Source organism: Semicossyphus pulcher, unplaced genomic scaffold (assembly GCF_022749685.1).
Source record: "Semicossyphus pulcher isolate SPU_LCO1_2020_fin unplaced genomic scaffold, fSemPul1.0.p SCAF_7, whole genome shotgun sequence".
NCBI classification, from domain to species: domain Eukaryota; kingdom Metazoa; phylum Chordata; class Actinopteri; order Labriformes; family Labridae; genus Semicossyphus; species Semicossyphus pulcher.
The window spans coordinates 12,485,930-12,498,494 of NW_027211748.1; the positions used below are offsets into that span (position 1 = coordinate 12,485,930).

The following is a 12,565-nucleotide window of genomic DNA, read 5'->3' on the forward strand; positions in this document are numbered from 1 at the left end:
ACCAGGTTAGATGCTACAGTTACACATGTGTTTACAGCTGTCAGTTTACAGTCCTGTCATTTAGGCTGCGCTGTAATTGACCCTGAAGAGTGGAGACAAAAGCTGTATTTATAGTCGACTTCTAGCGTGTTGTTAACGCACCTTTGACCAAGAGTGAAATTCAGAGAAGACTTGAATAAGTTTGAGGTAGAAGGAGGACACGCTTGTAGAACAAAAGCTGTCTTTGGAAGTGTGTATTTATTGAATGCAGTGTTTCCCACAGAATGAGGGCTTACCTGTGGCAGCAACAAGGGGGGACAGGTTGCGTATCAAAACGCGGTGCTGAATGACATTGGCACCAATCAGCCACTAAAAAGCTTTTAAAACAGCGCCGCACGAAAGTCGATATTTAACAGGAGACGTCACACCTCAATCAATGTCTGATCCGATCAGCTATGGTCTGACGATGATATAGCCTCTGGGGACAACTGTGAACAGTTTAGCCAACAGCGATAAGCGACTTCCAAGCAAGACTTCCTTTTCCGCGTGCTGCATTGTTTACAGAAAAAGTTAATTTCAACATCATGATGCAGATTAGTAAAAAGTAAAAATAAAGCTTTGTCAGGTCTGTCCTCACGAGGAGAAGAAAACTACTTTTAAAATGCTTCTTTGTTGAGGTCAAATCGATCATTTCTGATGCATTCGAGGAAGTCGGGAAATCTAAATGCTGAACGGCTTTTCGTGACACAGCGTCAAGGGAATTTATCTCAAGTTGACTTTTTGATCTAGAACAGATTGTTACCTGTTAGCATGCAGATGTCTGTTTATAGAGATTAATAAGAAGCTTAATCATCACCAGATGACGCTGATGGGAGCTGGGATGTCATTCCGTTGGATTATGCTCTCCTCACGGACTGTTTTTCCTGCATACGCTGCTGCCTGCTGATACGTGATTGGTCAATATTACTCGGACTACAAGCGTACTACAAATGGAAACCAGAACACTCGCCGTCCCTCAAATCCATGTCCCCTTTCTACAGGTTCTACATGTCTATATAGAATCTGTAAATAGAGATTACACCTCAATGCATGTACAGGTGGGACGTACGAGCGGACGTTTCTCTCTGTTTGTGTGCGTGTTTCTCTGACAAGCAAGCGTTGAGATGCTGCTCGTGACAGGTACATGAATAGTAGAGCGCAGGGGGAGAATGTCCAGTAAATAATCAATGGTGGATGAAGATCATGGATGGATAATATAAGAAAAATGAATAGAATGAGTCGCCAAATATACTTGTGTGGCTGTTAATAACCCTGGGCCGCCCAGGTATATTAAAGGCAGTATAGTCTATGTGTGGCAAACACAGTAATCTTTATGTTCATTGTAGACACTATTAACATATTTGAAGCTGTAACATCATGTTGCTGTTTAATGTTTGCAGTCGACACTGCGTTCAGAGGAAATTCGAGAAGCCGACCTCGGCCTTTATTTTGTACGTGGCCCGTGATGGACAGCTTTCTCCAGCTCCTGCTGTTTCTCCACCACGAGGAGAGAATGAGGATTGGAGAAGGAGACGACAGACGGGGGTGTTCCCTGTCCGCGAACCTCAGAGTGATGGGATTCTGCTCAAATTCCCTCAGGTACAAAACTTGCTCTGCATTTCTTATTCCTGTTGAATAATTGGAGCTTTTCTGGGATGATGCAAAATTTCGCCACAACTTCTTCTTCTTCTTTCTAGACGGAGATCAATTTCACTCCCAAGGTGCCCCTTCCTGGCAGATACGTGGTCGTTGTCCATTATCACCAGCCTGAACACACCTCCTTCCCCATGGAGGTTCGAGTGGACGCAGGGCGTGAATGGAAGGGTGAGTGTGTGTGGAGAAAGTAGCAAGCTGTCTAATAAAATATAATTTAAGATTTTATTGGCTTCCAATGAATGTGAGCATGGTGGTAACTCATGCAGTGACTGGGAAATTCTCCTCAGTGATCCTCCTTAAGAGCAGATTAAGTCCCTGGGCTCATGACAGGATGATCAAAGGCCTTGGACATAATTCCCTATATGGGTTTAGAGGAGTGATGGGTAATTGTACAGCTCTCTTAAACTCTACTCCTCTCTCACAGGTTCGATAAATGCATCCTTCTGCCCCGCGCTCTCCGGGTGCAGGGAGGTCGTAATCGCTGATGGCCGCATCGCCTTTGACTTTGAGCAGGATTCTTGGAGGCAGCCCTCCATCTCTGTGAGCGTGCCACAGAGGAAGACACTCACTCTGGTCAGTGGTTTATCTGATGGTTCAATCATTGTTCAATTAAATTAGGAATATTTAAAAGAGCTTAGAGAGAGTTCTGTTTGAAGTCTGCAGGTCTGTGTTTTGCTCTTTAGTTCTGGTTGAGTTCTTGGCATGCTCCTCTCTCCTCAGTATTATGCCATATCCCCAACAACAACAATGAAGGGACTGTGCTCTACCTGGCAGCCCGACTCAGCTTTATAAAAGCTGAGCTTCCAACCTCTGTAACACAGGGACGGGCTGGGCTTTGCCTGCTTGTTGTTCACTTGCTTTACTTTTCCTTTTTTAAGATAAAGTCAAGCAGAAAAATGGGGCTTAAACACTCCAAATCCTCAGTTAATCTGTTTATTTCTCTCTGCTTCGTACTGATAAATAGGTTTTAAGGAGAAAACAAACCAAACTGGAGGTTTCTGTGGAGATTGTGTGATCTTATCATGTGTTATGATGTGTGTATTTGTACAGGATTATATCTTGCTGGTTCCTGATAGCAGTTACACCCCGGATCTCCTGAAAGATAAGCCGCTGGAGAAGTCTGCAGATTTCATTCAGCAATGCAGAGGGGAGGGCTTCTATATTGAGTAGGTTTCAAACTCTTAGGTCTTATCTGTACATTGAAAAACACTAATGACATTTTTTGGAAATGCTGCCCTCTAGCTGTGATAAAGGAGCATAAGACCACATCTGTATTTAAAGGAACGTCTTTTTTTCTGTCCCTTCAGCCCCAGAGCTTCTTCACCGTTCTGCAGAGACTCTGCCCGCTCTCTTGTCGCAGCATATAATGATGGCGCTCTGCCCTGCAACTGTGACCAGGCTGGCTCTACCGGCACCACTTGTGATCCAGCTGGAGGACAGTGTCCCTGCAGGCCGCACGTCATTGGTCGACAGTGCACAAAGTGTGCTATAGGATACTATGGCTTCCCCCACTGCAGACGTAAGTAAATCTTCACCTGTGCTGGTTATAATGGGAAGGTCTCCCACTCTCCAGCCTTAAGTTACCTTGAAATATTTTTGTACTAATGAACATTCCTCTTCTGCAGCGTGTGAGTGTGGCCGCAGGCTGTGCGACGAGGTGACCGGCCGCTGTATCTGCCCTCCTCAGACGGTGAAACCGTCCTGTGATGTGTGTGAGACTGAGACTTTCAGCTATCACCCTCTGCTGGGCTGCGAGGGCTGTGAATGCTCTCCAAACGGCATCAAAGCCAGCGCAGGGCCTGAGTGTGACAGCATCACCGGGCAGTGCAGGTAAGAGGAAACCTACTACTGTTATTTTTTTACTGGAGATTATTGTTTAATGAGTGTATTGAACATGTTTAACAGATGTTGTGCTCCTTTACTGTGTATTACACCAGTGGTTCTCAAATGATCTAGCCTCAGGACCCACCACCACCTCCTTAATGACAAATGGTGACCCACATTTCTGAAATGTATTTAATAAAAAATGGTGCAGTTTGGACCTGAGATGGAACATCAGTGTCAGCTTTACAAAACACAACAGTACAATAGTCAACCAAAATGACCAGCAGGTAGCAGTACAAGTCAAAAATTCCCTCTACAATTAATTCACTAAAAAAAAGTACAACATAAATGCATCTACTGTAGCGCTCATTTAGTTTCAAGAATGTAAATATAACTTGGATAATGTAATCAGTGAATGCATGGAGTGTGAATAAACTACACTACTACTTCACACACGTCTCAGGAAACTCGTGTCCTTCAAAATAAAAGTGCGGCATAGACTCTTTTTTTTTTTTAAGCACACTTCGGCGACCCACTTTTGGGTCCCGACCCACAAGTTGAGAACTGAGGTATTACACAACCAATAAGGGATGTAACAAATACTGTATATTGCCATGTTACTAAAATTTGTGAAAACAAGCATTTCTTGACACAAAAATAAAAAGTAAATTAACTGAATTAAACATATAATACAGATTATACAAGAGAGGATTTTATTTTGAAAACTTTTATTTGTAATTACAAAACAAAAAGCTATGTGAGTCAAACTTTGAAAGAAGAAGACTTCTTGATGCTTATGACTTTAAACACACTCAATACCTGCAACGTTTCTGTTTTTATTTATAATTATTTGATGTTAAATATAACCTGGACTTGTTGTTAACTCTACTGTTTGTTTAGTTGTTAAAATTATGATAGAAGTTGCACAAATGTATAATTTTATATACTTTCTATATTCGTCTGAGTAGTATTATTCTACATTTTCTTTATTTTTCTGTCATTTTCAAAACCTAAACTAATTAAATTGCTGCAAAAATAATAGTTATACCTTTCTAATAAATTTTCCCTTACATGCTGGCATGTGCAGCCTGATAGCCAAGACTGATAAGGGTATTAGTTCACTGTCAAGTTAATAAATTGATGTTTTTTCAGCATGATTTGTGTGTTTCAGTCACAAAATAGGCTCCACTACTCAGTTGATGTCTCTTTAAATATACATTCAATGGATTGCAAAAAAACAAAACAATATAAAACAAAATACTGTACAGAAATAAAACGTAATTTGTTTTTCAGCGATATATGTAATTGATAATAATAACTTTATTTATGATGCACTTTTTAAAAGCAAGTTACAAAGTGTTTTACAATTTAAACAAGGCAAATAATAAAAGCAGTTAAACATATAGATAAGATCCCAAACATCAATAAAAACATGGTTTAAAAAAAAGCAAAACAAAGCCAAAGGTTAAGAAAAAGCCGGATGATAAAAGTGAGTTTTCAGAAGAGATTTAAAAGAGGACACCATTTCCACTGCTGTGGGGACGAGACTGCAAAGGCTGGGTCACCTTTTGTGACCAGTTGAGATTTAGGAACCACCAGAAGGTTCCTGCCAGAAGATCTCAGGCAGCGGTCAGGCTCATAGGGTGTTCACAGCTCACAGATATTGGCTGGAGCCTGGCCGTTTAAGGCTTTAAAAACAAGCGATAAATTGAAGTTTCCATTATTTTGCTAACAATCAACATTTTAAGACTCTGAACCACATGTGACAATGTGCCTGTGAATGTTTATTTAGTTGCAAGCCGAGGATCGGGGGCCGACAGTGCGATCGCTGTGCTCCAGGTTATTACCGCTTCCCTGACTGCCTCCCCTGCAACTGTAACAAAGGTGGTGTCACACCCGACGTGTGTCACCCAGAAACAGGAAGGTGTCTCTGCAAGGTGAGTTCACCTCATCAATCTGCTGACGCCAAAACTCCTTCTGGCAATGTTTTTGTTTATTCATCTTCCCTTGCTCTGACTCTCTTTCTGCCATTGCTGCCATGTTTATAGAAAAATGTCGCTGGTGTCAGGTGCGATACGTGTCGGGGAGGCTCCTTCTATTTTGACTCCTCCAACCCTCTCGGCTGTACGAGCTGCTTCTGCTTCGGGGCGACTGACCAGTGTCAGAGCTCCAGCAAACGCAGGGGAAAGGTGTGTTCGCTGTTCCTGCCCCTGCATGCCTGTGAATGCCTTTGGAAATATTATGCCTGCAGGGCTTTCTGGCTGATAGCTGTAATGTGGTGAACGACGTCATTTGTTAAATGAATGCTGAGTGCACAAAAGAAAATAATGGGATCTGGGTACATTCTGTTTACCTCTGTTTTCAAGTAAATATCGTGTGTTTATTTTGTCAAGTGGAGTCAGTTATCACTTGCGCATTAAACCCAGTACAGTGTTTTTTTTTCACTTTAAAACACTCCCTGTTGTTAGTTTGTTAAGATGCAGGGCTGGCGTTTGGAGAGACCCAACCAGGAGGAGGTTCCCACTGTGCTCAACACGGCCAGTAACACGGTGGTGGCAGACGTCCAGGAGCTTCCTCCTACTGTTCAAACTCTACACTGGGTGGCACCAGCGTCCTACCTGGGAAACAGGGTCAGTCAACAAAGAGAGAGAAGCTCCTGAACATGAGACTGCCAATAATATTTAAATGTGAAAACAGACTTACATATTTATTATAGTAAAAGCTACTTTATTGGAAAATAAAACCGAAATTAAGGGACGTATTAAAATTTAAGTCTATTGTATTGGTCTATTTACATATGATTTCCATTTTTCCCATTTTACTCACTTAGAGTCATTTAAAATTTAAATAATTATAGCTACTTTCTTTCAGTTTTTCCTTCCTAAATGACCCAGTTTTTCAGGTAGTGGATAATTGTCTTAACCTTTCACACCTTACAGCTGTATTTGAGCGTCTGACTAGTTCTGTTCAGATAATTCATTCAGTTTAACTTGTTTTTTCCCCCCTTATCTTCTTAACTTTTTGCTTTTGTTGATTTTTTTGGTTTCAGAAATGTTAAAATGTCCCCAAAATCCTGATAGCAAAATGCTGCAGTATCTTTACTGATACAAATGATGTCCTCAACTCAAACTTCACAGTTGTGAAAATCAAGTGTTTAACCTTGTAAACATGTGGTGTTGTTCATGTGCTACAAGACATATCATAAGCAGTCATCATGGCTGGGCCTGTCTGCCTTTAAACTGCAGTGTACCAAGGACAGGACAACACATTTTCATATTGGCAGGTTTGAGACGTCACAAACCTAAGGAGCCAATCCCGTTAGTGGACGGGATGACGCTATGCATATCATTATGTGCAACCTATGGCAACCACTTCGGTGATGTGCGAGCCAGCTGTAACCGTCATCATAGTTTTTACAAACTGACTACTAACGTTAACGTAGCTACTACTAATTATTACATTTCAAGCTAGCTAAGTTTCAACCAGTTGCCACTAAACGATGGCAGAGACGCCTTTAGTTTTTGCGACAGACAGGGCGGTTGGAAATGTGCATAGTGGGCGGGGACTATGCAGATTCATTCATTTTTAATGAGGGAGAAGAAGGAGATGCCTTGAGAGGATTTTTACAAGATGATTAAACATATTTTGCAGAAAAAAAATATTATTTCAAGCAGAGGTCTTAAAACATGACTGGAGCTGGTCTTTAAACACATTTCTCTTGTCCAGAGGTCCCTGCTGTCTAAAATAAAGCTGACAGATATTTCTCCCTTTGTCTCAGGTTTCATCTTATGGAGGCTTCCTCACCTACCAGTCCAAGTCCTTTGGGATTCCCAGTGAGGGGATGACTCTGATGGACAGAAGACCTGATGTTGTGCTGAATGTTCGTAGTGTCTCGAATTTCCTAACTCACCTTCAACCCCTTTTTCCAGTGGAAAAATAACACCTTATTTATCGATGTCATTATTTCCCCCTAGGGTCAGAACATGACTCTGATCCACATGGCTCCACAAGTCCCTCTTCCAGACCGGCTGTATCAGGGCAGAGTCCAGCTCTTGGAGGTAAAGCACACACCAGTTCCTCCAGGTAGACTTAGAATATTAGAGCACAACACGGCTTTGATTACAACCATGTGGTATGAAAGTATTAGAAAGGGATAAAAACATACTTATGATTATGTAATTCTAAGACTTTAATAAGGTATTCAAAGTAGATTCCTTTGTAATCTACCCATTAGATTTAGTTATTTTTTGGTATAAATGACATTTTAAGTTGACACTGGTGCTAGAGGAGAGGTCAGGGAGTCACCTCAGTCATTACATGTCACCCTCAGAGGATAATGATTGTTCATGCTAAGCTTAAAGACAATCTGGTCAGTGGTTGTTGAGATATCTTGCCCTTCCTCTGTGCTAGACAGATATGCTGCACAATATAGTTCCCTTCCCTTGTTTTGTATTGTATTAAGATTAAATTAATATGACTTTTAAATACAATCTTCTCCTACACATTTATCTGCATTAGTCACAAATTAAAGCATCTTCTTTCTGCAGGGAAACTGGCGTCATGCCATCACCAACCAGCCCGTCTCCAGAGAGGAGCTGATGATGGTCCTGGCCGGCCTGGTTGGTCTGAGGATCCGAGCCTTGTACTTCACTCAGAGCCAGAGACTCAGCTTAGGGGAGGTGGGCCTGGAGGGGGCGACTGACACGGGGACTGGTGGTCCCGGAAACACTGTGGAGTATTGTTCCTGCCCCCCTGAGTCCACCGGAGACTCGTGTGAGGTGAGGAGTTCAAGCGTCATTTAAAATTCCCCAATACTGTATTTACCCAAAAGGTCAAAGGTCAACCTCACAATGACATCATATTGTCCTGGAGAAACACTTTTGTTATTATTATTCTCCCATTTTCATGAAAGAAATAAAGATAAGATAATTCTTTATTGATCCCCAGAGGGGAAATTCAGGTATTGCAACAGCACAAAGACACGTAGCAAGAAGGCAAATACAGATCAGAATAGATAAAATAAATGAAATAAAATACGGGGTATATACTGTACAACTGGTGTACAAAAGTGACATGTATGGTTAATAGCAGCAACATTTAGCAGGATGAGATAATACAGTATAATATGAGGTATAAGTTATAACATATAGTACAATATAAGGTGCAATATAAATACAGTATGTGATATTACATTATGTATATGTATATAATGTAGTATGACGGAATATTAAGTCAATAGAAAAATGTTATATAAAGGTAAAATTACAATTATATAGTATAATCCTATAATACAATATAGTGTAGTATAAAATCAGTATGTGGTACTAACTCATTAAAGCTTGAAGGGAATATGTTCAAATTTGGCACAAACTTACACCAGAATTTGGGGGTTAAAAGTCAAAGGTCACAGTGATCTCATGTCATCCAATTCTTGTGAATATGTGTCTCAACTCCTGGAAGTAATTTTGTAACATTTGGGATATTTTTTTATTTTTTTATCTGTCTAAGATTACAACACAATCTGATTAATAGACAGTCTCCCCGCTCTTCACATACCTGTGCCAAGAAACACAGAGAGAGAGAGAGAGAGAGAGACCTTCTTCTTACATTAGGTCCGCCTTTGTAGGGACACTTCTTCTGTTTAAGGTCTAAAAAGCCATTGGTTTTTTGGGGGGGGGGTGATATTCTATATCAAATATATCACCTTTCCTGGTCACAGCTGCAATGTCATACTTTCAGAAACTCTAATAGATGGAAACTGCAAGTTGATGGAAGCGCAAGGCCTATTTTTCCCTCATATGGTGTGAGGATGTGTGGATGAATATTAGATAATTATATGACTTATAAACCTGTGTGTAACTTTTATTATAGTATAGTATAGTATAGTATTATAGTCTTACTGTATTGATAAGATTTAAAAACAAGCACAACAGCTAAAGAGAAAAGAAGCTCATGTTTCAAACAACGAACAAGTGTGGCATCATTTAAAGCTCAGCATGTTAGCGAATCCTTGAATCCTTGTCTTGGGTGTAGACACAACCTGGAAGATTTCCGGCTTTATTGAAACATTAAAAAACTTCCATTCTAAAATAAAAAAAACGCTATTGACACCTCAAATTTTCATAGATGTGTAAATGAACTAGAAAGCTAAGGTGATATGAGGATAATACTTCTCAGATCTTCGGAGCTGTGGAAATAACAAGCAGGGTGGGGCGAGGTGTTAATTGGAAAGACATCATGTCATGTTTGAAGAGTTGAACGACCTCCTCATACTTCACGAGTGTCCTGACACGCCTGAGCCTGATCCCACACCCTTTTATTTCTGAAGTGAAAAATTCATCATCTGAGGAGCCTTGGGTGGAATGTACTGGAAAATACCGAGCGGAGAGCTACGCTGCTAAATTGTGTGGCCCCGGGGCAGGGATATGATGCACAATCACGCAGACATAATATTAGTGATTCTGCAGCTATAATCACTGGCATGGCTACAGAAACGTAATGCAAACAAGCCTCATGTAGCTGCCAAGGAAAAGCTTTACTCGGATTCTTTTTATCCTGGGAATGGTGCTGACTTGACTTAGTGTGTTTGTGCTTCTCAAATCTGATTTGTACACACATGATTGCAGCCGTTTCGCCGCAAAAGCTGATTAAAAATGAGAACGGAGAAACCGCTAATGAAAAGGTTTTTTCATGTCACAGAGAGCGTTCATTAGTGGAGAGAAACAGCAATATCTTAAAGAAGCTGTGATGTTTTCATACTTGTGGCTGTGCCGTTGCCATGGACGTGGTTACCCACCTGTGTGTGTGTGTCTGTGAGTGTGTGTGTGTGAGCTATCGTCTGGTGGGGAGTGTTTCTAGGAAGTTCATTATATGTGCCTGGAGGTGGTATGACAAGGCGCCACACCTCAACACAGGGTGTGGCAGCTGGCAACACACTGTTACTCATAAACCTGAGTGTGTTCACCTGGTTGTTCACAGTGTGTGCGTGTGTGTGAGTGTGTGTGTGTGAGTACAGCCGACACACCCAGTTGTGTGTGATTCAGGTGTGAGTTTGTTGTCTGTGCTGCTTGAGGTCGTCTGACTTTCCTCTCAGTCACATTCGCTTGCACAAACCCCAGTGTAAACACACACACACACACACACACATTCAGAATATTACAATATAAATACACTGTTAATTTTTTATCTCTAAACCTTTTAAACAGTAAAGAACATTTAATCCTGTGTGTGCCTGCTTGTTCGTGCACCCACATTCAACAGTCTGAATGTGTCTCAAGCAATGTTATGTGTGTGTGTGTGTGTGTGTGGGCATGTAAACACTTGCATGTATGTGCTTGTGCCCCCGCGCACTCTCATGCTGATCCGCAAGCCTGACTCAGGTGGGAGACGGGGCGTGTCCTCTTTGTGTGTGTGAGCATGTGTGTTTAAGAGGCCGAGCCAGGGGAGAGCAGATCATTGTTTCACACAGACTTAACGACAGGAATGTTAGATACACACATGGATAAACGGCGGCGGACAGGGGTTTTGTTTCAAACCCTGCTATGTTGGACTTTGATTGGACTTTGCTGCGCCGGCCACAGGGCCGTACGCAGAGGGGAGCGAGCTCGACACGCCAGGCATCATGACAGATGGGCTCAGAGGATACACTTTCCTTCGCTTCACGATCAGGGAACACAGAGGGTAGAGTTTCCATCAGTGAATGACGAGGGCACCCAGGTTGTGTGGTACCCCTTGGTACATGGCAATGGACAGAGAGTTCAGTTTCCCTCTGTGAATTACAGTGAGGCCAGCTCCCAGATTCAGGTAAAAACCTGTGTGTTGAAGGTTTGTTTTACCTCAGCTGTAGGCTTGACTTCTTAGCGCCGCAGGCGTGGATTACTGTTGACTGGAAGGCTGCTATCTCTGAAAGCAAAGGGCATGCTTCTGCTCTTCAGCGTTAATTGTTAATCAATCTCAATTCAGGTCAAGTTCATCGCTGTGTGCTCGGCAAATTCTCTCCCTTCACGACGCCACTCAAGCAGAGTTGCTGCCTGGCAGAGAGAGGTGTTTTAGTTGTCCTCTTTGAAAGGGGGCAAAAGCTCTGGAGACACTTTTATATATAGGAAAAATATAAACAGATATTGTGTATTAGTCTCTCTGCTAAACTGCAGTCTTTATTGGTATTACGTAATACATTTGTTAATTATTTGCAATGTGATTATATGTAGCCTAAGCGGATAAAAAAAATGGCAGCAGTCAGAAATTTATGAGCGATTTAGTTATAATTTAGTTACACACAATGATGCTCAAGTATTTTGGCTTATCTAGTCCGCTAGATGCCAAAAACAGACTCCATTTTTCTTATTTAACATATAAAATAGTCAATTTTATATCCTTGGATATACTTTATCATGTTACATAACAATATCATGATGTAAGATAACATTAAAATGATAGGAGATTCATTTATTCAGTATATCTCCCATCCCTGGTATAACGTTTGTTCTAATGTCTAGATTAAGACTTATTGATAATCACGTATTTATCTTCATTTTTTCCTCTTGCAGAAATGTTCTCCCGGCTTCTACAGAGACAACAGTGAGCCTTTCCTGGGCCGCTGTGTTCGCTGCGAGTGTAACGGTCTGGCTGATGAGTGCGAAGACAAGACAGGGAGGTGCCTGGTAAGAAACACACTCACCGTGACAACACGAATACAGGCGTGAGCCACAGTTTAGTCAGAGTCTAGACCGCTTCATCTTCAGGGTACATCAGTGCTCACGTGGCTATCAGCTGCTTTGTTTGATCTGGCTTCCTGATTTCTTAAAGGGCCCCTCTCATTTGATGAGCCTTTATGCATTTCAAAACCTCAGCCATCTTTTTGTGTTTTTGTTGTGCAAGACACTCAAGACCGGGCCTGTGTGTGCAATGCCCGCAGACATCCACACCCTCGCAGCTCAGAGCCAAATGGACAAAATCGGCTGTACAAACTCTCTGTGCTGAGTGTTTTTAACACTCTTTGATTGATTGGCTTGGAAATGTCTTATCTCCTCTCCTTCAAATGTTTGCTCTCGGCTCTAATATGATAACA

General features: G+C 41.6%; 1 protein-coding gene across 1 annotated transcript in view; it reads left to right on the top strand.

Annotated features, from left to right (window-relative positions):
• Nucleotides 1-12,565, top strand: part of LOC138611109 (laminin subunit alpha-3-like) — a 58,648-nt gene that overhangs the window by 30,821 nt on the left and 15,262 nt on the right. Inside the window, exons 29-41 of the mRNA XM_069684043.1 lie at nucleotides 1,419-1,617; nucleotides 1,716-1,842; nucleotides 2,099-2,247; nucleotides 2,725-2,840; nucleotides 2,982-3,193; nucleotides 3,300-3,504; nucleotides 5,291-5,435; nucleotides 5,547-5,687; nucleotides 5,967-6,128; nucleotides 7,277-7,378; nucleotides 7,473-7,556; nucleotides 8,046-8,276; nucleotides 12,045-12,158. Of these exons, the coding sequence (XP_069540144.1) occupies nucleotides 1,419-1,617; nucleotides 1,716-1,842; nucleotides 2,099-2,247; nucleotides 2,725-2,840; nucleotides 2,982-3,193; nucleotides 3,300-3,504; nucleotides 5,291-5,435; nucleotides 5,547-5,687; nucleotides 5,967-6,128; nucleotides 7,277-7,378; nucleotides 7,473-7,556; nucleotides 8,046-8,276; nucleotides 12,045-12,158 (1,987 nt within the window). The remainder of the gene's footprint in view (nucleotides 1-1,418; nucleotides 1,618-1,715; nucleotides 1,843-2,098; nucleotides 2,248-2,724; nucleotides 2,841-2,981; nucleotides 3,194-3,299; nucleotides 3,505-5,290; nucleotides 5,436-5,546; nucleotides 5,688-5,966; nucleotides 6,129-7,276; nucleotides 7,379-7,472; nucleotides 7,557-8,045; nucleotides 8,277-12,044; nucleotides 12,159-12,565) is intronic.